Source organism: Podarcis gaigeae (assembly GCF_964106915.1).
Source record: "Podarcis gaigeae genome assembly, chromosome: 12".
Taxonomy (NCBI): domain Eukaryota; kingdom Metazoa; phylum Chordata; class Lepidosauria; order Squamata; family Lacertidae; genus Podarcis; species Podarcis gaigeae.
In genome coordinates, this window is record NC_139688.1 from 24,017,260 (window position 1) to 24,043,335 (window position 26,076).

The 26,076-nt window shown below is 42.0% G+C and overlaps 1 protein-coding gene across 4 annotated transcripts in view; it reads right to left on the bottom strand.

Annotated features, from left to right (window-relative positions):
* Window positions 1–4,663: 4,663 nt before the first annotated feature.
* Window positions 4,664–26,076, bottom strand: part of MALRD1 (MAM and LDL receptor class A domain containing 1) — a 243,669-nt gene continuing 222,256 nt past the window's right edge. For 3 of the 4 annotated variants that reach the window (XM_083704545.1, XM_083704546.1, XM_083704547.1), the window contains 3 exons: window positions 18,084–18,147; window positions 14,070–14,135; window positions 8,357–8,767 (listed from right to left, as the gene is read on the bottom strand). In XM_083704545.1, the coding sequence (XP_083560671.1) occupies window positions 8,684–8,767; window positions 14,070–14,135; window positions 18,084–18,147 (214 nt within the window). In that variant the 3' untranslated portion in view covers window positions 8,357–8,683. Of the gene's footprint in view, window positions 7,051–8,356; window positions 8,768–14,069; window positions 14,136–18,083; window positions 18,148–26,076 lie in introns of those variants that run through there. The other variant, XM_083704544.1, reaches the window with a different exon arrangement.

Sequence of the window (26,076 nt, forward strand, 5' to 3'; positions counted from 1 at the left end):
TGGAGCCAGAGCCAAGGCCAGGCCAAGCCAACTCCCTCGAGTTTTTGCCCTCTTCTTCCCTGCTGAATTCTATAATGGGAACACTGAGACAGAGGAGGAGGCAGCTGACCGCAAGGGCCACCCTCTGGCATTAGTAAGAAGGGAGACAGTTGGGGGCCAGTTGGATGAGCTTCCATTGGCTGTTCATGCAATATGGACAAGGAAGGAGAAGATTTTCAGCCTCTCATTAGTACAGGCATGTCCAACAGGTAGGTTGTGATCTACCAGTAGATCACTGGACATCTGTGGTAGATCACTGGTAGATCATTGGCTCCCCCCAAAGAAGCTGAACAACTGTGGCTCCCCTAAAACAAGCTCAATGTTTTAAAAGCTCAGCAACTTTGACCTGAACCCCCCAAAAAGGGGGTAGATAGATCACTGCCAGTTTAACTCTGTGAGTAGATCGCAGTCTCTTGGGAGTTGGCCACCTCTGGTTTAGGACATTTCAGCCTCTCTTCTTTCATAATCAGATATAAATAGGTGCTGTAGATGTGCACCATAAAGCTGGCCATTGAATGTATAATTATGCATTCTGTTTGACTACAGGGTCTATCTATTTCTCTTATTTTTTCTAAGCACCACTGCTTTCCCATCAAAGAGTGGCACAATGTACCAATAAAGTGTTTCTAACGATGCCAGCTGCACCTTAATCTGCAGGGTGCTTTCTCTTTTTAAACTGCCTCTCTATCAACTTTCTATAACCATAGATTATAGAGAGGGATAAAAGCACATGTTCTACATAAGGCGCCGTGCTTACAAAGTAATAAATACTGTATATGTGAATTGCAGGTTCTTAGCCATTTGTGCTCCAAAGGAATGGGAAGTATAATAGAAACAAAATTCAGCCACGGACTAGCGGATGTGCAGTAGAGAGACTCCATTATCTGAACTGCATTATCTGAAAAACAGGCACAAAACCCTCTGGGCTCCTTTCTCTGCAGAGATGAGCCCCCATTACATTCAGCGATGGTATATATTACCACCAGACGGATGGTTACAGCATCTTTCAGTTACTTCTGCACCATCCCTAGTCATCTCAGGTTGTTTTCCCTTCCTCATCCATGAAAGCCCTGACCAAATAAAAAAAGATTTCACAGTGCTTTGAAAGCAGGTTGCACATGTGAAGGATGCAGGAGGAAGCTTTGGGCTTCCATCCCTCCTTCATCATATGCAGATGAACTGAACTTTAGTCCAAACTGAGGATCACACAATCAAGCTACGTTTTCTCCTTAAAATAATAGGTTGCACGATGAGTGGGTCCCAGTGGTGACTGGTACCCATTGGTAGGGCAGAAAGCAGGGAGACCAACAGTAGGTGGCGCCAACAACATCTGGGGGAAAAACTGTTTGTTACAGATTTTCATAATAGAACACTGCCTGGAGAATGTGCATTTTGACCACAGAATGTACAAAATGCAGTTGAGATATGTACTGTCCCCGAGGCCTGTTGAAGATTATGCATATTGACCAGAGAAGGTACAACATTTGGTTGAAATATGCTGAGTCCTCAAAGCTTTCTGGGATTATACACAATGGCAGGAGGACGTACAAAATTTAGTTGATGTATGGACATTTTACAAAAACCTGCTGGAGATGATGCATATTGACCAGGCAATGTGCACAATTCCCTCTTCATGGCTGAGTTATGTGCACATTCTCCATGAGGTACAATAGCAGGTTGTTTTGCAAACTAACTGCTCAACTGACATTCCCTCTAACATAAATGCAAGGTGAATATTGGGGCCTGTGCACATGGGCATATTCATGCTGTTTCCATAGTAAGTAAGCAAATTTTTATTTATACCCAGCCCTCCCCGGCCAAGACCGGGCTCAGGGCAGCTAACATCAAATATCAAATACATTAAAACACAATCAAACAATTGATTAAAATACAACTTAAAAATTAGAATCAGGATAAAATTAAATGACTGCCCATGAATTACAACCATAGGGGTCGGGAACATCAAGTATTCATCAGGGCCAGCTATCCATGTTGGTCCCACATGAGCTGATAAAAGGGCCAAAGAGTAGTCCCTTTTGAACATTAGGCCTGGGTGATGTATCAATCCATCGTCCAGGGCCGATGTGAGGGCCAGAGTGCAATGGCGCCTTCACCCGGTGGTATATTGCCTGCTGGTGCCTTACCTTCCATCTCTGGCTGCCTCCTTTCTCCCTGCGCTGGGCACTGGCGGCAGTTCCACCCTGACACCTTGCATGGTGGGGGCTGATGCTCCTTGTTCCACCAGGGACTGATGGTGGAGGGAGCTGCTGCAGGTTCATCCCAGTGCCACGCAGGGCCAGGGCCGATGCGCCTTCCTTTTCAACACTGTGATGTATCACTATAGCATGATGTTTAGCTGATGATATATCGCAATGTTGAAAAGCTGATATTGCCAAGTCTTATTCAACATATGCCCCTCAGGCAAGCCCAGTGGACATAGTGAGGGGGCAGTATTCTCCACAATTACAGTGGTACCTTGGGTTATGTACTTAATTCGTTCTGGAGGTCCGTTCTTAACCTGAAACTGTTCTTAACCTGAAGCACCACTTTAGCTAATGGGGCCTCCTGCTGCCGCCGCACCACCAGAGCACGATTTCTGTTCTCATCCTGAAGCAAAGTTCTTAACCCGAGGTACTATTTCTGGGTTAGCGGAGTCTGTAACCTGAAGCGTATGTAACCCGAGATACCACTGTATTCTTCCCAAACCTGTTGCCATACCAAAATTGGAAGAGCATGAATTAAAGGAGAGGAAGTAAGAGTGAATATATGCCAACTATTAATTAGGAGTAACAAGAAACACCATAAAGGAAAAGCAATAAAGAAATAATAATAAATACACACTTCTCATTGTTCATTAAATAAAGCAACAGTAGAAGTCGATAGAATCAGTGGCAAACATACATGTCCTAGGCAAATGGAACAGGAACATGAGTGAGATTGGTGAAACCAACGAGTATGATGAGAGATAACCAGGACCAAAGCCATAAAGGCATTTAAAAATGAATCAAAGAAGTTTTATGTTCAATCCAATAAGAAAGAGGGAGCTAATGCAAAGCTGCAGATAAAGGAAAAGAGCAAACAAACTGAAAGGAAAGGAAACTTCAATAAGCAGAAGAAATCACAACAGATATTAAAGACTGCAGAGAACAGGAAAACCATGTTAATGAACATTGCAATAACAGGAGGTGCATGGGCCTCTGTCATGACCTGGCAGGATGACGGGGAGGAAGAAGAGTAGATCCCGGTGAGGGTTGTAGCTGGGCCTGGGACACACCGGGGCAAGCAGGGGGTGGGGAAGGAAATACTCACAGGGTGACAGAGGATGGGGGTCAGTGAACAGGAAGCAGAGCAACAGGACCCATCAGCAGAGTCAGAGGGGCCCCTGTCCCCACATGGCAGGTTCTGAGGCATGGGGAGCAGCAGGATGGCTGAGGCAGGCTGTGGCAGGCAATGGCCCACAGCCCAGCTCCTTAGCTGGCCAGGTGAGGCTCACTAGCTCTGGGAGGAGCTGGAGTCGGTTTGAAACAAGTGAGGGTCACATGCCTTGTCAAGCCCAGATGCTGCAATCAGCATGCAAAGTACAAACAGGAAGCAGAGTTGAGGTGCTCTGTCTGTTCAGCTGCCCATGTGCATGGTGCTCCTGGACCTCTATGGGGCTGTGCTTTGGGTTTGACCCTGGACTAGGTTTGTCATATTTTGCAGAGCAGCCATTCAAAGCAAATAAATGCAATTTGTCTCAAATTGTACCCCTGAAAAAGAGGATGTGACTTGGGGTGGGGGAAGGCACATGGGAACCCTAATCTGGACTGTATCCTGACTGCTAGATTTCAGATACTTGGATTGACCCTGGACTGTGTTTCCTGACCTTTGAACTTTAGCCTTTGCTTGCATGGATTGACCCCCAGACTTTGAACTTGGTAAGCTGAGTAGGCCCGGGGCTCAGTACAGCCTCTGGACAACTGGAGCCTAGTTTAAACTGACCCAAGCATTGCTGAATGCCTAGATCAGGGTTAATCAGTGGCGTAGCGTGGGTTGTCAGCACCCGGGGCAAGGCAAGTAATTTGCGCCCCCTAACCCTGGATTTGCGCCCCCTAACCCTATCCCTAACCCTAACCCCCAGGTGTTGCGCCCGGTGCGGCCGGCACCCCCTGCACCCCCCACGCTACGCCACTGGGGTTAATATATATTTAGGTCCAAACTGTTCAGATACAAAGCTTGGATCTGGAGAGCAACTGATATCACCACCACACTGACAAATAAATTGTTTCTACTGCAGCAAGGTTCTTCTCGTAAATTGATTCAAATATGGTTTATATTTCAGTAAAATGTAAACAGTTGTCATCTGCTGGTTGTTTTTTTTAAAAAAATGCCATTTCCTCACCGTTAAAATATTCAGTCCAAAAGCATTTAGAAACTTACACCATATTCCAAAGAAAAGGTTAGGAGGAAGACAGCACGTCCCAAATGAGATTATACTGTTCTTCTTTTCTCAAAATCTGACTTCATTAGTTCAACTGCCGCTAGAAAGATTTAACTTGTATGAAATATTTTTATATGCCACATATCTTAAGGACTTTGTAACTTAGAGACATTTATTTTTTTAAAAAAAGAGTTTATGGATTGCTTTTCATAAATTAGCAATAAATTTATTTATTGAAAAGAATTGTAGTTTAAATACAGCCGCCAGGGCTGCAACACATTTTCTTCACACAGACCAACATAGTTTCTTTTTATGGACAGTGAAGAATACAAAATTTATCCTATGTAGGAATGGGAGCTACAACCAGAGGGTAGATCTACCACCTCATGATGGACTTTGCTTTTTGAGGGTTATAACCAACTATATACATAGCCCTATAAAGACTTATGGATCAGGATTCTTCATTAGTCTGAGCAACCAACAGACTTGCTCTTGCGGCCTGCCTTTTCCTCTCCCGTCCAGGAACGAGGCCCTGCTGTATTTTCTTTCTGAGCACCCTGAAAGAGATGTTTTCCTCGTTGCACTGAATTTTCTTTGTCCCTCTCAGAATGTGTGGGTCCTGTCATCTGTGTGTGAGTTAGCAGCCAGATAGCTTACCTGATTCATGTACAGAAATTGTTTTCATGTTATCATACATCTTGGCCATTAGCAGTTCAGAAAGCCGGAGCTGAAATTGAATTATGCTGTCATTTGACAAGTTCAAAACAAAAATGTCAGGCAAGGGGCAAATATTAAGCTCATGTGTGTTTCATATGCAAGTGAGCTGCAGCCTTTTGTTCTTTCTGAGAAATGAGGAAATGTATGCCTGGTATATGTAGATTTTTTGTGTGGATTTGCATTCCCTACCACCCTTTCTCCTCTGTTATAACTGTTTTTTTCCTGGCAGCCCAAAGAGAAAAACGTTGCTTTTTTGGAAGTCTAGTGAGGGACTTGCTCAATTTGCTTGACATCTTTTCATTAATTACAACAGAAATTGGATCAGGGCCTAAGTGGCCACCTAAATGGCTTTATAATGCATTGGGACATGGGAGAAAAGTGAAAATGGTTGTAGAAACTATATCTCCTAATTTTCCTAAACTGTTATATATGTCTATTTGCTAACTTAGGCTGCCTAATCATTTCCTCCTTGCACAGAAGACTTGAGACAGCAGAAACAGATAGTTCATCATCAGAATGGACCACACAGCTTGCAAAATACACTGAGGGTAGCAACACCAGTGTTGGCTGATCATCATCATCATCATCATTTGTACAGCACTTTCAAAATATTTCACATTCGTTACGTATCTGGTTCCAATCCATCGGAATCCTGGAAGCCATGACTCAGGTTTGGGGCAAGTTCTCTTTGGTGAGAGAGCAGCAGCGATTGGAGAAGGTAAGAAAGAAGAACTGAAACATACACACAAATGTTCATAGGGCAGATGAAGAAGTAATGCACTGAGGTCTAAAAATAAAATGCGATCAATACAACCAAACAGTAGTAGCACCAAAAGAGGGCAAGGAGGAAGCACAGTAAAAACACATACGCCCAGACACCAAATACACAATAGGAAAGGCACAAGACCAAGATAAGGAAGGTAACTCAAGATAGAATGAGACAGAACTGAGGGTAGGATTGGACTGAGGCAAAGGATGGCTCCATCGCTGGAGAAGAGGCAAAAGGCTTCAGTGGACTCTGTTGCTCCTTCCAGTAGGAGGCATCATTCCTATGATTAATGTCGGCCAGCATTCTCAGGTAAAGCATATTTTTCAAATTTATTATGTGCTAAGGTCAATAGATCTAGAGCACTCGGTGTCTGAATTATTGCTCTAACTGCTGGGAAGGGGAAATCAGTATGCAGTTCATGGTTTTGATACACAAGCCGATAACAACAAATCTTGTGGCAGCATTGCATTTTTTCTTTTCAATTCTTTGGCATATGCCTCAAAAGGAAACACAAGGCAGGATCCAGACAATTGCAAGTACAGTGCTGCTCGGACAATGAAGTATTTCCACCTTCCTAGTGTACCCCACTGTATCTTCTCTAGATCAGGGGACCTTTCATGATGGCATAGGATGCAACACGGGGGCTGCTGCTGCATATACAAGGTGGGTGGTGGAAATAAGAGGCCTCCTCTTGTGTAAGCTAAACTGTCTTTCGCTCACAGAAAGAGCTCTCTGGATCACAACCATTGTGGTGGCTAACTTCAAATGAATAGTCTATTTAATAATCAGTGTCTCCTTGGCCTTCTAGAAATACTGCAATGGCTGTTTACCTAATTGAGGTTTCATGTACATGAGCAGTGAACACCAAGGTAAGATTTCGTCTGAAAATCCATTTGGATGGGCACTCTGCTTGTTGGAAGCTGGTCATGCACAGGATGATGCTGGCAATGCCTCTGAGAAGAGAATGTTCACACTGGAACAGAGAAGCTTGCTGGCTCCCTTCTTGGTTTGAAGGCAGAGGAGAGACTGACTTTCTTAAATAACAGTGGTCCGTTTCTAAAGAGATTGCTTCCATTGGACTGTCAAGGATGAGGCAGTTGTCATTCTGGAAATATAAATGCATCTTTTGTTCTTTGTGCAATAAGTGTATTGAACAATGATTGCAGGATGGGAGAGATGAAAGCAGTAAAGCACCTATTATATTTCTTTCTTTCTTAAAAAGATGCTATCTAAATGCAAAAACTGAAGATGATTTCAGGTAAAAGTCCCACCTTGCTGCAGGGCTAGTCCAGAAGAATGACAGATCTCATTTCCTGTGACAGGAAACAGCTATAAAAATAGCACTTTCAAAAAAAAAAAATCCATTCAATTTCTGTATTCAGTTGAATAGTTATATATAGGAATCTCTTTTTTAAGTTGTGTGTCTGTGTGGTGCACAGCATCCAGAAGTAACATTGCTTAATTGGGTTAAGTAATGCAATTATTATTATTATTATTATTATTATTATTATTATTATTATTATTATTGTTATTCCCACAATTCAACCTTTGCTCACATTGTGGGGAATATGCCCAAAGAGTAAAGACAGTTGTCAAATAACTGAGGGTGGTTTAAACCAGGGATGGATAACCACCAACAACGTCTTTCAGATGTTGTTGAACAAGAACTCCCAAAATTCCTCCCATTGGAAATGCTTGTTGGGTCTGATGGACACTGGAGTCTGACTTAAACATCTAGAGGGATATCTACCCTTGATTTAAATATGTCTAGAATTCCAAGCAAATCTTACTTATTCATTTATAACCTAACTCCTCCCACCCAACATAGAACTCAAGGTGGTGTATGCAATGTTCTCCTTCCCCCTTTTATTCTCACAACCACCCTGTAGATCTTGGGAAAGTTGATTGCCCACTATCTTCATAAGCAATCAAATCACACTGATCATATGCTCTGCAGAGCTTCAGTTCACCATTATCCCTTGCATTGCAACAACTAAAGAAGGGGATGAGATTGCATGGAGGTTGTGACTGTGTTTGATTCGATAATGGGCCATGGGTCTGACAAAGTGAAACAAAATATGTGACTTTTCTGTCAAGTAAACCCGTCACATTTACAGCTTACACACAGGAAAAGTACCTCAATCTAAGAATGAGTTGGGCCATGGGTCTGACAAAGTGAAACAAAATATGTGACTTTTCTGTCAAGTAAACCTGTCACATTTACAGCTTACACACAGGAAAAGAACCTCAATCTAAGAATGAGTTGGTTATAATCTCTTGGATTTCACTGAAGGTTGAAACAAATGCAGCCTTTCAAGTTCTAGAATTTAACATTATGAACAAGTTTGAGTCACTGTTTTTCAATAAAAGCAGAGGGAGAAAAGGCATGCCAAGAAAAGCCCAAATCCTGCTTTTGATTAAGTGAAACTTTTATTTATTAATCAACTGGAATTTGAACTGTTCAACCATGTAGTCAGTTGAAAACTAAAGTTACCAAGAGTGTTCCTTGCCAACATAAATATCACGTACGGCTATGCTTTCCCATGTGGGTGGATGCTATTTTGAATGAAGTGTTATTTGGAGAAGGTAATTATTCTAATATGAAAAATCATTCCATTTTCATTCAAGTGACTAATGCTATGCCATCATTCAATTTGATTTTAGAAACAGAAAAACATCACGGCAAATGAATCTGCATAAAGTTTCTGTCTTGTTTTATACCCACTTCCAGAGACATCTCATAGTGTCTGCTCTTTTCCTGTAGATGTGCCATATAGGGGGTTGGCAAAGGAAGCGGCCATGATGTCATTACTGCGAAACAGCTGAAAGAAGGGAGGAATAAGAAGTTATTTCAAAACAAAGTGTCAAATTGCAATAAAAAATAACCACAGCAAATGAGATTTCTAAATAAAATGAAAACTAATTTCAGAAGAGAAGTTCATATAAGTTACTGCCAAGAATGGGCAAATATGTTGATTTCAGTTTCTCATTTCTCCACATTCGCGCATCAGCTTGTAATTATTATTTTTTTAAAAGTTCTCCTGAAAAGATTACCAGCATTTTAGTGTGAATTTCTCCCAATATAAACATTTAGTATGCAATTCTGCCTAATACACTCTTTCCAATTTTGCTTAATAAATACTGCATTTTTGTATGTTAGTGTCACTAATATATGTCTTTTATCTATACTTAGTGTATCCATTTATGTACACATTACTTGTACATGGAGAACCGCACTGCAAAATTCAGAGATGGCTTTGTTCACATAGTTTCAGAAAGTGCAAATATGCCTTTGAACACATACAAAATTGAATTTCTCTCCCGTACCTAGTTACTGCCGAATGAATATGTGTGCAGTAGAAGGCTCTTACCTGTGAAAGCCCATGTGATGGTACATTTATTGATGTTTTAGATGCCATCGGACTCTTCATTACTTTTGCAATGCATCTTGGGATTTTCAGCTAGTGCAAACAAATGCTTTGTTCATAAGAGTCCATTGCACTTTCACAGTGCTACTATGTGATAGTTCGTGCTAATAAATGATAGTTAGCACAAGCAGAGCAGTGTGCCTCTTTGGTGAGTTGAACCCAAGTGCCTCTGGCGTCCAGAAATCTCAAAACTTTGACTGCTACACACCACATATTTTATAATTTGCTAGGTTTTATATTTTACATGATCTTTACAGCCTTTATCTCAGAGGGCTGCTAGTCCCTTGACCAAGTTATTCTGTAGGAGAAGGGGCGTCTATACAAATAGACTGGGCCAGGGTTTTTAACATGACTGTGTGCACATGAGGATATTTAAAGCAGTTTAAAGGTTGGCAGCTCAGTTTAATGTGAATTTAGATTTCTTATGAATAGAAATGTTTATCCACAATGTCTATGAAGGCTCTGACAATCCCAGGACTGACTGATGGCAGTCCAAATAATCCAACACTATCAGCATGGGGGGAATAGTAGGTCAAACCCACTATTTTGGTTCTATCATCACTGCCTAATGGGGCAGAGCCATAGCAATAGCCTTGTGACGGTGGCATCATTGTCATTTTTGGGATTCAGGCCTCATCATGGGACTCAAAATGCCTTGGTCGCATTGGTCGATGATCTCCAGCAGGCTAGGGACAAAGGTGAGAGCTGTTTCCTAGTTCTGCTGGATCTCTCAGCAGCTTTTGATACCATTGACCATAACCGTCTAGAGGGGCTGGGGGCACTGTTGTACAGTGGTTCCGCTCCTTCCTCCTGGGCTGTGTTCAGAAAGTGGTGGTGGGGGATGAGTGTTCAGACCCCTGGGCTCTCACTTGTGGGGTGCCTCAGGGTTCTGTCCTCTTCCCCATGCTTTTCAACATCTACATGCAGCCGCTGGGATAGATCATCAGGGGGGGGGGGTTTGGGCTGGGTGTTCATCAGTATGCAGATGATACCCAGCTCTACTTCTCTTTCAAATCAGAACCAGTGAAGGCGGTGAAGGTCCTGTGTGAGTGTCTGGAAGCGGTTGAGGTTGAATCCTGACAAGACAGAAGTACTGTTTTGGGGGGACAGGAAGCGGTCTGGTGTGGAGGACTACCTGGTCCTGAGTGGGGTAACTGTGCCTCTGAAGGACCAGGTGTGCAGCCTGGGAGTCATTTTGGACTCACAGCTGCCCATGGAGGCGCAGGTCAATTCTGTATCCAGGGCAGCTGTTTACCAGCTCCATCTGGTACGCAAGTTGAGACCCTATCTGCCCGCAGACTGTCTCGCCAGAGTGGTGCATGCTCTGGTTATCTCTCGCTTGGACTACTGCAATGCGCTCTATGTGGGAATACCTTTGAAGGTGACCCGGAAACTACAACTAATCCAGAATGCAGCAGCTAGACTGGTGACTGGGAACGGCCACCGAGACCATTTGAAATACCTACATTGGCTCCCAGTACGTTTCCGAGCACAATTCAGAGTGTTGGTGCTGACCTTTAAAGCCCTAAACGGTCTCAGTCCAGTATACCTGAAGGAGCGTCTCCACCCCCATCGTTCTGCCTGATTATTATTATCATCAGGAGGGATGGGAGATCAGGACTCTGCAGGGAGATCGATGGGACTCATAGATGCCAACTCCCTGGGGCCATGGGTGACTGAGCACCCACAAAATTCCCCATGAAGGGGTTGGGTACCCACAAATTTCAGTGCTAGGACTGTACATGCTGCACGACACCCACAACCCCGGGCACCCATGGTCCCGGGGTCAAGTTGGCACTCCTGATGGGACTACTATATTGACTCTGCTAGTGTATTTATGCAGCCCCAGCTTCATTGAAACCTCCCCCTCCCTGTAAATGGCAGCGATAGTGTTTCAAGGAGGCTATCCTTGTGGTTCCTGGTCACCAGGGAAACTGCCATCAGGAGTTGCCTCAAGAATCTTTCCCCTGCTACCCACAGCCTCTATACCTTTTTCATTACCCTGTTGTGTAAGCCACCAATTTGCATGTAGGAAGTACGGTACACATGCAAAGGATTATCCAATTCATTTTAACACAGGCAATGAGAAGCATGTACAAGAGTGAACTGAATTCAGAGCTGGGTTGTAAACTTGGAAACGCAGACTGCTTGTGATATGATAATGTTGCATTTCAGTCTTTTATATAGTTACAAAACTTGACATTCTTGCTAATGAGGGCAACCAAGCAGAAGCTCCCAGGATCAATCCACTTTCAGGTGGGCTTGGGAAAGAAGTGTCTGAAACCCTGGAAAGCACTGCTAGACAGTGTTGACAATACTGAGCTTCCCATGTTCCTAAATGCAAAAGAGGACAAGTCTCCCCCATCCAAAATAGGTATGTAGAAGAGGGATCTTTTTCCAGCAGGTGTAGTTTGTGGAACTGAAATTCTCTCTTCTTCACTACTGTTAAAGGTGCAGAAGCCCTCTCCTGTTTTGCACCCTACAGCTGATGTGGCTGATGGGACATAGTTCTGTATCATATTTTCTAAATCTTTAATAAGATTATTGATAGATTTTATTTGATACTTAAATGGATGTGGAAGAAAAGCCACACTGTGCATATTTACTTATGTACAAGAAGATGAATGTCAACCTCCGGGCGATGCACCCTTGTGTTTTAGTCATTGCAGACTGTTTCTAAAGCAACTGCCTTGCTGATCAGGGTAAGGTTGCCTGCTGTACAGCTTTGAGAGGAGTAATGGAGGATTGCATAGCTGAACTGAGCGCCCTGTGGTGAAGCTTCTGGGTGAAGCTTCTGCCAGGCTCCATGTGGGGAAACTCGAGGATTATGGAAAAAGAAGAATGCAGCCATCACTCAATTTTTGGAAGATTCTGGAATTTATTTGTGATTTTATCAAATGCTTGCTATATTTGATAAGAAACACATCATATCATCCTTTTAAAAAGACACAAGGTCAGATCCTGGCTAAGTTTTTCAGTGAGTTTCAATGGGAACTATGTACAACTATCACTTTCAACCGGTTGTTGCAAAATGTGGTGGTATCAACCCTACTACTGAAGATCGGAGAATGAGGCAAATATAAAGTCCATACCCAGATCCTCATGATTCAGAACTGTGCTTTGCAAATCAGGCTGGCCAGGCTAGCTAAGTGCAGAGCCATTCATGCACAATGGTGACCCAAGGGCTGAGCCATAGGAGGCCATTGGCGATGCAAGAGAAATGTCCTTCCCCACACCTGGCTCTGAGAAGTAGACAGAGACAGGAGAATTGGCAGGTTGCCAGGGTGAAATGTGTGTATGTGTGTGTGTGTGTGTGTGTGTGTGATGTCACAAAAAATGTCATTTTTGAAATCTAAAGAATGGGGCTATCTGTTTAGCCCATTTTAGTGTTGGCTAAGCTCTAAACGCGGGTGGCGCTGTGGGTTAAAGCCTCAGCGCCTAGAGCTTGCCGATCGAAAGGTCGGTGGTTCGAATCCCCGCTGCGGGGTGCGCTCCCATTGCTCAGTCCCAGCGCCTGCCAACCTAGCAGTTCGAAAGCACCCCCGGGTGCAAGTAGATAAATAGGGACCGCTTACTAGCGGGAAGGTAAACGGCGTTTCCGTGTGCAGCTCTGGCTCGCCAGAGCAGCGATGTCACGCTGGCCACGTGACCCGGAAGTGTCTTCGGACAGCGCTGGCCCCTGGCCTCTTGAGTGAGATGGGCGCACAACCCCAGAGTCTGTCAAGACTGGCCCGTACGGGCAGGGGTACCTTTACCTTTACTTTAAGCTCTAAAATTTTCCTGGATGTTTAACTGTGTATTGACAAATGTACTTTTTCTGACTGACGGTCGAATAAAAGGTTGTTGATGATGATGAAATCTAAAGATATCCTGGGCACAAGAAGGAGAAAGTAGGCAGAACTCTATGCAGTGCTGGTTGGAGGAGGCTGTACTGAGAGACTGGAAGGCATGACTGACTGCTGCTTTGGGTGCCAAGCTAGCTGAAGCTACAAGAGGGGCAAGATATAATGTTCTGCACTCCCTAAACTGAACACTTTAGGTGTAAATATGTGTAAAATAAACCATATTTCTTAAGTCACAACAGTCTCTGACCTGTCTTGACTCCCAATGGAAACATGACTCTGGGTAAATGCCTGGAACCCCATGGAATCTTGCTCCCGCTTGGGAGGGATTGGGAATGGCACACACCCTTCATAACGCTGTTCTACATTAATATACTTTTTCTTTTGCATGAGCAGCTTAGACATATGCAGGTACTCAATGCAAGAAGCACTCCAAAGTGAACAAAGTTTGACCAGGTCAGAACCTCTAGAACCTATATTTAAATCCATTGAAAATGGATTCCTGCTCCATCCTTACATATGAACCACTTTCTTAGCAAAGTAGCTGATGAAACCAAACTACTGTATTAGTATTCTTGTAACAATTAGCAAATGTAAATAATAATAATAATAATAATAATAATAATAATAATAATAATAATAATAAATTTATTTATATCCTGCCCTCCCCAGCCGAAGTTGGGCTCAGGGCGGCTATCAACAATCAACAAGGCTTTTATATGCAGCCCTGAGCAGAGTTTCAGAAGGATGAACTCCTCATCTACTGGTTGTGGATTGGAATCATTTTAACAATTCATTCTAGGGCACATAATTCTTTCAGAAAGCATTTTTAAAAGAACACTATTCACACCTACCTCCTGCTGTGCCTGCCATGGAGAAACACTGATCTGAACTCCCAGTGAGGCAGCATACTCTGTAGACTACAAAAGAGACAGGCATTAGCTTCGGGCCAACCTTTTTCAACAGTGAACAAAACAACAGTAATAGCGCCAACTCTATCAGTCCTAAAGCTTGCAGCTTAAAAAAATAAAATAAAATAAAATACTCATATCATAAGCTGCCTAGGGAACCTAGTGTTATTTTTAGGAGAGTGCTAGCAAAGCCTCTTGGACTGCTGCGTGGGTCTGGTAAACTTTCTGAATGCACATATTGCTAAAACCAGAAGAGCCAATGGCAATACATTGACATACCAGTAATTGGTCTTCTGCTCATTAGGACAGAAAATGGAAGGGAGATTTTAGTGTCCCAATCCTAAAACAAGCTGCAGTAGCAGGTAAGAAGTGAAGTTCCCCAAGGATCTCCACTGGCACCACGAATTCTTAACTTGTCCATAAGTGACCTGAAGTTAGTGGTGGCCATGTTTGCAGATGACAACAAATAATGCAGGGGCAAACAAAAAAGGACTGCAAAGAGCTCCAAAGGGCTGGCAACTGTGGTTCAGTGTAGGTAAGTGTAACGTAATGGAAATTGGGTCAAATAACCTTGACTCCACAAATATGCTGATGGGCTCTAAGCTAGTATCCAATAGCTGTGGAAGCTATTGAAAGGATGCTGCTACGGAGCTGGCAAGAAGGAAAACTAAAATGACTGAAGGGTCTCAGCAACTCAATAATTTTTAGGTTTTTTAGACATAGAGGGTAAGTGGAAACATGATAGAGGCTTCTACAATTACGTCTGGTGTGAAGAGGTTCTCTCTTTCTCCCATAATACTGGGAGCTGGGGTCATACAATGAAGTTGGATTTTAGAAGATTCAAGACATAAAAGTTGTACTTCACACAGCACACAGTTAAACTAGGGAACCTGCTTCACAGAATCGTAGAGTTGGAATGGATCTCAAAGGCCATCTAGTTCAACCCCCTGCAATGCAGGAATCTGACAGATGGCCACCCAACCTCTGCTTAAAACCCTCCAAGGAAGGAGAGTCCACAGAATGTGGTGGTGGTCACCAACTTAAGTGGCGTTAAAAGGAGATTAGGTAAATTAATGGCTCCTAGTCATGATGGCTATATGCCACCTCCAGGATTACAGGCAGGATGCCTGAATATCAGTTGCTGGAGGAGCAACAGAAGGAGATGTGTATTGTCCTCATGTCCTGGTTGAGGGTTTCCATTAGGTACCTACTTAGCCAAAGCAGAGACATCACCTTGCCAACAAAGGTCCATATAGTTAAAGCTATGGTTTTCCCAGTAGTGATGTATGGAAGTGAGAGCTGGACCATAAAGAAGGCTGATTGCTGAAGAATTGATGCTTTTGAATTATGGTGCTGGAGGAGACTCTTGAGAGTCTCATGGACTGCAAGAAGATCAAACCTATCCATTCTGAAGGAAATCAGCCCTGAGTGCTCACTGGAAGGACAGATCCTGGAGCTGAGGCTCCAATACTTTGGCCACCTCATGAGGAGAGAAGACTCCCTGGAAAAGACCCTGATGTTAGGAAAGATTGAGGGCACAAGGAGAAGGGGACGACAGAGGATGAGATGGTTGGACAGTGTTCTCGAAGCTACCAACATGAGTTTGACCAAAGCTGCGGGAGGCAGTGGAAGATAGGAGTGCCTGACGTGCTCTGGTCCATGGGGTCACGAAGAGTCAGACACGACTAAACGACTAAACAGCAACAGCCTACTTAGCCACTGTGGGAAACAGGATCCTGGACTATATAGGTGTTTTTGATCTGCAGGGCTCCTCTTATGCTCTTAGAACAGGGTACTTCTAATGGGGCATTTCAACAGCTATGGCAATGCTATGTCACAAAACATGCTTCCGGGTTGGCTATGTGCTGCTATTGGACAATCATTACAGGCAGTTATCATGTCAAAAATCCTTAGAGTCACAATGCCTGGTTTGTCAATTGCTCATTAGAAATGCAGTTACATTTTTAATTCAGTGATCAGGTTCCTTACAATACATGCACCACAGATGCAGAGAAAGAGAGGGAGAGATGCTCTTTGAGTCCCATTAAACAAGGGCATAATTTTGAAGAAGCTAAGCATACTTAGATACTAATGAAATAAATGGTTCAGGCAGCCCACCCTATGCATGTTCACTTAGAAGTTCCACTTTGCACAATGAGACTTATTTTCAAAAAAAAAAATGCGCACAGAATTGAACTCCCAGTTCAGTTCTTAAATCACACTAATTTTAATGAAACTTATTCTAGATCGGCCTGAGTAACTTTCAAATATTTAAGGAAAACAAAAGGAATTCAATCAGAGCACCTGAGGCTATCTTAATTTGCACTGAAAAGATAGCTTCTGATTCTAACATCATCATGCTTCTATTTTTCAACCTGCCACTAAATGTATCCTGCCTGGATCTGTTTGAACAAACATAAGAGCACAGAGATGAAATTGGAAGGGCTGCAATGAGTGTATTTCTAACACAGACACAGACCTCTTACAAGTGAATGACAAAATTGCAACTGAACCAATCAAATCTAAAATCAGATGTGAGGAGGCTTTTACTGAAAGTAAGTGACACATCATGGTTAATTTTACTTAAGAGACGAACAAAATCTTATCACATATTCATGAAAAGATAAAGGAAGTTTTGTTTGTCACTGCAATCCTGCACTGCAGTGCTGATCAGAGCATCGCAGAGAAGATGCAATAGACTTAATTTGCTTCTTGATTCCAAATAGTTCTCGATAAAGTCCATTTCATTAGTTTTTAATAAATAGAGTTAATAACTATCACAAGTGGTTGCAAAGTAATTGTAAATGCAGTCAGAGGAACATCATAGAGATTTAACGCAGAGCAAAGTTTCTGGCCCATAGTGTTATTTGGTGTTTGCCTCTGTTTTTAGGAAGCACGAAGGCGATATGCACCAAACAGGTTCCTAATTCCATTTGTAGAGTTTTTATAACAACAATAAGCTCTTTGCCACTAGCAAATGCGATTCGGGAAGCTCAAGCCAAAGAGTAAATTTCCTGCTACGTTTGGTTTGCTCTCAGTACAATTTTGCTGCTGTACATATTTTGACACCTCGGTGACAGGATTAAAAAGAAGGCTGCACACAGCATTTCATGTTTCCGGAATTTCAGAGGAGTTGCACGAGTATCACAGGTGGAGTGAAGGAAATACTGGTCTTTTATGGATGCAACCCATTAAGCACTACAGTTATACAATTGCCATATTTTGCAAATCAATGCATCCAGAAATGCCATACCAGGTGAGATGATTTGATCCAGTGTTGTCTGCTCTGCTTTACAGTAGTTCCACAAGATTTCACTCCGAGGACTTTACTTACCATCTACCATATTTTTTGCTCTATAAGACTCAATTTTTCCCTCCTAAAAAGTAAGGGGGAATGTGTGTGCGTCTTATGGAGTGAATGCAGGCTGCGCAGCTATCCCAGAAGCCAGAACAGCTGTTCTGGCTTCTGAAATTCAGAATATTTTTTTTCTTGTTTTCCTCCTCCAAAAACTAGGTGTGTCTTGTGGTCTGGTGCGTCATACAGAGCGAAAAATACGGTGCTTTGTTTAATTGAAGACGCCAAAGATTGAACCTGCAAAGCATGTATGATACCACTGCTACCCCCAGCTTCAGAGAGAATATGAACAGAAACTCACGCTGGCGTCTCCTGGATTTACCAGCCTTCGGCAAAAAAAATAACTGTCGCAGCAGAGATATTCCTAGCACTGAATTGCCTTCAGAGTAGAGTTTACCAGCGTGCTGAGAATAACGTTGCAACAGGAATCTGTTCACAACTGCCAGTAAGAAATGTCATAGTTTTGAAACACTTGTATTCTCCATTTAAATACCTTCACTGAGGGATCCTCTCATTTCATTTGATGGGCAATATACTAGGAAAACAATTGTAGGTTTATTCTATCCATTTCCACACGTGTAGGAAAGGCTGCTTCCACCTACCTTTACACTCTGTGCCTCATAAAGTGGGTTGTCAAATGCAGTTTTGAGGCTCTCTTCCCGTTTCCTATAAAAAGACACAATGTCAAAGGCTACTGCATGTTGAGACTACTTTAGGTTACGAAGATGACAGGAGTCAAAGGGGAAACAAGGACCAAAATAAATTCTGATAAAATGATACCCTAGAAATTAGAATTATGCCATGGGAAATACAATAAAAATGGCTTCTTTTCCATCAAAGTGCTAAATTAAATGGACTTTCCAATCTTAGATCTTCCCCTGGAGGGGCAAAGAAGATTTTCATTGCATTCTAAATACCATTTGATGCCAATTTGTGACCAAAAGGGTCACAATTTGAATATCACCATCATCATCATCATCATCTGAGAAAACCATTTAATCCAAAACCTGTAATTCCCAAAGAAACATTTCAATGGAACAGAAAAATATCCCAGCTGACCACAAAGGTCTTTCAAGTTGCTCATCTGAATCAAATCCACGGCATCGTTTTTAACTGCAAAGCTTCTGCAAAAAAACCTGAGCCTGGTTTTGGACCCTCTAAAGTTTCCCATATATAAGAAAGCTCTATTTCTGCTACATCTGCCAAAGTAATGATTAATTCTTGAAAGATTACAGTATATTCTTTTACATAACTACACAAGAAAATCAATGGATAAAAAGGGTATAGCTATTCCAGAAATATCCCAAATAATGTGGGAAATTCCTTCTCAGCCTTTTGTTTTTTTCATGTCTCTCCCCCCGCACCCCACCAATATTGTGGAAATCTGCATTTAGCGTTATTATGTCTCCAACAAAAACTACTTAGGCTAATATGCATTTAGTGTTGTTTTGCCAGAGTTATATATCATTTTAAAATGTTTCTCACAGATTAGTAGCAATGGTCAGTATTAATTCCTTAATAAATATATTTCTTACATTTCTGCTGTTATAGCAAAGTCTTTGCTCTGTTTTCCAAGACAGCAATCATTCCCCAATAAATACATTATAGATCTGACTTAAGAGTGTGTGGTCTACTCATTGCAAGAGGGGTAGAGAGAGGGTGGGCAAGAGCTTCAAAGCAGACTAAAGAGGATTTGCAAAAGGGTTTAATAACCTATATTCCACGCTATATTGCTGCTTAATTCTGAGAGTGTTTTAAACTCTCCTGCTTGAAAGTGTGCAAGCACCCATGTTTTGAATCTAGGCATCCAGACAATTCTTTTGTTCATTACCCACATGTGGATCAAATCTATTTCCCCCTCCACAATATCTACATTAGAAAAAATGATGCATGGGGAAAGGAATAGCCACCTGTCTTTTAGCTCCATGGTCCTGATGAAATTCACCAACACCCTTCCCTGTTGCTGCTGGTTTTTAAAGAATTGTAAAGAGATGGCAGATTGCTGATGTCTTTTATGGCCTGGCCTTCAGGCCCAGCTGCTCATTATCAGAATCTTTAAAACAAAGCAGCTTCTTACTACTGAAACGAGTGTAATTTAGAACACCCTCCACCCCAATCCACACTTCTTCTTTTTAAAAAAAAAAGAAATCAGCTATGTTAGCAAAGGCAGTAACAAGCTCCCTAGTCGGAAAAGTAATAATCCATGTGTTGCTAGAAACCATCAATTGTGTGCAGAAATGGCTTGCTTGCTTTAACATTGTGGTTCATACAAACAGCGGTTGAGTCAAAGTCACTTCAGTTAATTACATGGCTAGGACTCTAAAACCACATACCCCAACATTGTCCCACTGACCTTAAGGAGCCTTTTATTTGCAAAGCCATTTCAGCTGCCTTTGCCATTAAGTGCATTGATTTAAGTATTTTACCTGGACAGCCAAGTCTTAGGCTGCAACCCAGTGCACATGTACTGGGGAGTAAAATCCATGGAACACAAAGTAACCTCCCCCCCCCCCCAGTTAACTATATAGGACTGTGTTCCTAGACTATCATGATGTAGAGGCTTCACATACTACAGGCAACTCCCTGTTTGTGCAGGGGCTGCGTTCTGGGTCATTGTATGCTTCAGTGGTCAGGCATAAGCCCGTTCCGTCCCTGTTCCTCCCGCTTCCATAGCTGAAATGGCATGCACAAAATCTGTATTAGTACATTTGGGGTAAGTGAGTATGTAGATGTATGTATGTATGTATGTATGTATGTATGCATGTATATATGTATGCAGTGCTTTCCCCCCCTAAAAAACAATGTTTAGGGGTACTCTCATTTTCCTACTCATATTGAAATACTGCCCCTCATTTACAGTTATGTGTACCCCTGTGTCCCCCCAGAAAAAAAGCACTCTATGTATGTATCTGTCTATCAATCCATCCAAGTTTGCCTCCAATCTACTGAAGCTGACTAGAGACACATACCCATTACATCCTAGACCCATTTTCCCCCCCCCACACCACTGAAGATTTCTGTCAGCAATTTTACTTGCTATTTTTTTAAAGAAAAAAACAAGAAGGCTCTTCTAAAAAGTCCTGAGGAGTAATCTGAGCTAATCTCATTCTTATAATGTTTACTTGTTTGTCTGACATAACACAGACATTACCCTTATTGGAAATAATAGCTCATGGTTAAAGTAATCAGCAATCTAGCCTTCGCAAAGTCTCACAATTATGAAGCTGTGTTGCCACTTTACAGCAAGAAGGAGAAAGCCAACCCACGGCCTGCAACTTGTCCAAAGTAATCAGAAAATAAGCCAGAATATTATACTCATTCATATTATCGTACTTTGTCTATGAAAGGAAAACAGAAAATAGTTCCAACTTAGCAAGGCTAGAGAGAAAAAGCAGGGATCAATTTGAAGTTTGGGGAGAAAATGCCGGTGGCCTGGATTTCTGGAGAAAACAAATGTTTAGTGAAAGAGTTCAGTCAGTTTTTAAAAATAGTAACCAAAAATACTGTTGAGAGGAAAACTTAAATCATATTGGATTGCCAATGTAGAACACATGGAGAACTGGTTTTTTTGTGCCCCCCCCAACTTATAATATATAGAGTTACAAATAATTATTATGTAACATGCATTTCACAGCAGATATCTCATCCTTACCAACCAAAGTTGGAGACAGGCAATACGGATTACAAAAAAATTAATCAAGGCTTAAAGAACTCCTAGAATAGCAATAAGCATTTGGGTGTCCTCTTATTGCTATTATTTTCTTTTACAATATCTCCACTCTTTCTTTTGACCCAAGTCCTCAATGCAACTTGAGCCAAGGCTCTGTGGAAGCCACTGTTCCAAATGACAATCCCATATGACTGGGGGGCTGTGTCTGATTGGGCAATCATTTAAGACAGGGCTGATTGAAAGGATCTTTCCCATTGAAACAACAGTCATCAATAGAGCAGCATAATTCAGCTGCCGTCTTCAGCTAGATTGCATAGTTTCATGAAAAAAGGGTTCCCATGTGGCTGCAGCTACATTTAAAGAGAACCCTGGAGAGTTTTTTGCAAGATGTGTTGCTATTTACGCAAGGAGGGACAAAATTCACACTATCCCAAGGCCTGTCACATTTCTATGCCCCTGTTTTCTATGTGCAAAATTCTGTTTCTCATTAATGCTTTGACCTGAGTGGTATGGACTGATGTCTCAAGTTATCCATAATATTTTGCATTGTCTCAACCATCCCCTTGCTGCCTCACAGCATAGTTTCAGGTGACCACATTCAAATTCAAGAAGAGGAAGAGTCATAGCTCTTGATAAAGCACAAATGTTGCATAGAATTTTTTAGTTTTGGCTATTTTAACTTTTGTATGTTTCCAAGTATGGTTGTGATTTTTTTATTGATTTTACTGTTTTTTGTAAGCTGATCCAAGGTTCTGCTGATCCATTTTCCATTTGAATCTGGGACTATGCTTCCCAAAGACTATAATTTTGGTCTTGGAGTAATTCACAATGAGCTCTTTCCACTTGCAATACCTGCTGAAAGCTGTACGCAGATTGTTAAGACCTAATTGGGAGAACAATAGGAGCACCACATCATCGGTGTACAGCAGGCAAGATATCTTCCTATTACTAATTGATGGGGAGGGGGATTGCACCTGTGTTAGCTGTGGCACCATATCATTTATATAAAAGTTAAAAAGTGTGGGAGCCAATATGTAGCCTTGTTTCAAGCCTCTTGATGTCCTGAATGCTTCCGTGAGACCTCCCTTTAAGCCCACTCTGACTCGTGTTTTGGTACCACTAGACAGTTCAAGAATTAATAATAATGGTCGTGGATCTGTATTAGCATTTGAGAATTTCTTGCACAGTCTGTTACGATTGCTTGAGTTGAAAGCAGCAGATAGGTCAATGAAGGCAGCAAACAGGTTACATTTGCTTTGATTGATATATTTCTTAATAATATGAGACAGTGTAAAGCACTGGTCAGTAGTGATATATAGTGTGGACATTATGGAACTGGATGGTCCAATGGCCTGACTCAGCCTGACTCCTAGCCTAGTGTACAGTTCCTTTGTGCACAAGGATTCAGCCCCTCCACTGATGTGAATCGGGATCCTACATCTTGAAGCACACAGATCTCTGGACTAGGTTGCTCATGTAGGAGGGCAAACAAAGTAGGGGAAAGCTTGCTGTCATCTGAGATATGCAGAAGCCAGCCCTTACTCCATCTCACCTTCACTTGAGATATCACCCAATAAGGAAGAAAAACCCTTTGAAGTGGGGGGGGGGGGATGCCAACCAACCTATGAAATAAACTGACCCCTCAGATACAAACTTTAAAAGATGCACAAAAGGTTCCATAAATATAACTAACATGTTCTTTTATCAGTGCAAAGTTCTGCTGTGCACAATTTGAGCTGGGGAAAAAGGAACCTTATTTATTCCATTCAGCTGATGAAACATGGGTCAAGATAGACTCCAGTCAAGTCAAGTGGCGCTTTTGTTGATTGGCTCAGAAATCCTGTACCTTTATATTTCTTGCTTGATTAGGCTCTTAATACATAGCCAGGTCCACCTCCTTCTACACTTCACTTCTTCCTCAGGCACTTTCTGCCCTTTTACATCATTTTCTACTGGGGGTCTCCGTATCACTCATTATTGCCACTCCCAGCTCCATCTCAAAGGACAAATGGTTTTGTTGTTTGCTTCTGAATAGCAAAAGAACATTCTATGCCGTTTCTTTGCATTCTGTCACACACATAGTCACAAACATATAATATGTGTCAAGGCATGTCCTTTGGGGAAAAGACTAAGGGGACTATGAATTAAAGCTCTCTTAGCTAAATGGTGAAGCAGATTTCTAGCTGACAATAAATTATTTTGAAGAAACTATAAATAGATAAAAGTGATTATTCAGAGAAGAGGATAATATGTGCTTTCTCCTTCCTACCTGGAAGTAAGATATTGTTACTCATTTATAACCTGCTATGCTCTTCATAGCTTCGAATTCAATTTGGATAAAAAGAGTAAAACAGGGGTGTACTGCAATCTGTTTAAAACTAAGTGGGAGTCAAAATATGTGAATACAGATGGAACCACAACACATGGAAATTGAAACTTTGGGTGTGTATTTTTTCTTACATATGATATAATTAACTTTATAATGATTTCCAACACACTCTGGAGCCTTTTCCTTCTAAAGAAGACACAAAGATGGAAGGAATGGTGTCAGAAAGCAAGCCAGCACTGTAATTGACAGGCCTATCTGCCAACAGAGTAAAGCCTGGGGTGCCCAGCACAAAATCTGATGGGCCTACTTGTCTGAAATTTGGCAAGCTTCATTCTCTCAGAAGAGGCTAGCATACCTGCAAATTTAATCCAGTTGTGTTTAAAAACTGTAAAAGGTAGAAGCACATTGCAATTTCCCGCAGGTGGACCTGCGATAAGGTAAAAAAAAATTGGGAATCAATTTATAATGAACTCAAAAAAATATTTAGATATACTTTCCCCAAAAGACCGGAAGCGTGTCTATTAGGCTTAATAGGAACAGAAAATAAAATAGAAGATCAAAATTTGCTCATATATGCTACAGCTGCCGCGAGGACCCTTCTGGCCCAAAGATGGAAAGTACAAGATATACCAACTATTCAGGAGTGGCAGGCGAAGTTGACAGAATATGCAGAACTTGCCAAACTGTCAGGGAGGATCCGGGACCAGGGAGATCAAAGATACCAAAATAACTGGAGTAAATTTATTGAATATTTAAAGAAGAATTGTAAAGAGGTCAAGACACTAGCAGGATTGACATAATACCTCTAATGTATAATAGTACTAATATGAGAATGATGTGCGTGATGGAAAGAGGATAAATATACCAGTTGTGGGGAGGGAGGGGGGTCGCGCCTCGGCAGAGTCAAAGGGAATGTATGGTGCTATTACAATTTGTTGGAAAAGAATATGTAAGGAAAACAATAAAAATTCACTTGGGGAAAAAAATAGAGGCACATTGCAATTTCCCCATTTAAATCAATGTCCTGCTCCTATTTTGGCTTAAGTTCTCCAGATCAGAGTGATTTATCCAGCAGAAGAACAATGTGCATTTAGAGAGATGGTTCATTAGATTCATAGCCATTGGCTTCAATGATTGATGCAGCTAAGTTGGATAAAATATCTTTGTTTTGGCATCTTTAGTTTAGGGGAAGGCCTTTGGCTCAGTTACCTGGCATCACGCCTTGCATGCGAAAGGTGTCAGGTTGACTCCCCAATGTCACCATGTAGGGCTGGGAAAGACTATTTCCTGAAACCCTGGAGAGCTGCTGTCAGTCAGTGTTGACAGTACTGAGTAAGATGGATTGAGTTGGTGTAAGGCAACTTTGCATGATCTGGAGAAAGTTGGTGGCACTTAATTCCCATTGAAATAATTGATAAAACTTAGTCACGACTTAGCTTAAATCTCATTGATGTTAATACAAAAGAAGCGCAACTAACTTATCCTTGATCCACCCCATTACATTTAATTCAAGCTTGAAATAAAATGGAAGCAGGATGGACACAAATATTTTCCTCCTACACACCAATCAGCTGAAAGACATTAAAGTACTTTACCCTCATTCAGTCAAATGAGGACAGCCGCCAATAGAAGAGGTAAACAGCTGCTGACTGCTAGCTATTTTCTAGTCCTTTGCTCCAAAACGAAGTCTCTGGAGTTTAGACATCATTAATATGCAGAGCCTTGATATTCTAACCAGTTAGGAATTTCTGAACAAAAAGTTTGTTCACTGTGTTAACCAGAAGCAACAGGGTTACTCCTATATCTGCTTTTCATTGAGACAAAGACATGTCCTTCTGCCAAGCCACAGGGTTGGCTGTTGTTGAGTTACATCCAGGAAGAGTTCCAGTCCTGCAAACGACTTTTCCAGGTGACTGACTGAAGACTTGGCATTTCACAAAAAAAGAAGCTAACGTGAAGCTTTTTTGGAAGCTACACTCTTACCAGGTGTAATGAAGAATATTTAGCACTGCAAGTGTCAAACCTGTATGGAATGGTAGTTCAACATAAAACAACAGTTCAACCTCTTTGCCAACCACTATAGCCTGATTCTTTCAAAAACATACTTTAGGGTCATATAAGCCTGTAGGTGAGGGGTAAAGAACCTGTGGAACCCCAGATGCAGCTGGACTACAACACCCATGATTCCCAACCATTGGCCATACTGGCTGGGGCTGACAGGAGTTGCAGTCCAGCAAAAGCTGGAAGGTCACAAGTTTCCCACCCCTGCTGTAAGTTTATCTCACTTCCAGGGCTTGCTTCAGCCAGAACTTGCCTGAACTCAGTTCCAGCACCTCTCAGGTAGGCGCCATTGCCATTATAAGCAAGCAAGGGAGGTGTTCATGGTGAGTTCTGGCACCTCTTTTTCTAGAAAAATAGCACTGCTCACTTCTGAATAGGGCATTCACATTAGCAATACCTTTGTAGGGTCAGTTGCAACTGCTGAATCTGAAACAGACTACAACAAGGTCTTCCTTTTACCGTGTACCTGTATCCAGAGGTTATCCTATGTTCTGCGGCACTTCTCAAGCCTTCCACCTGGTCTGTCCTAACCACC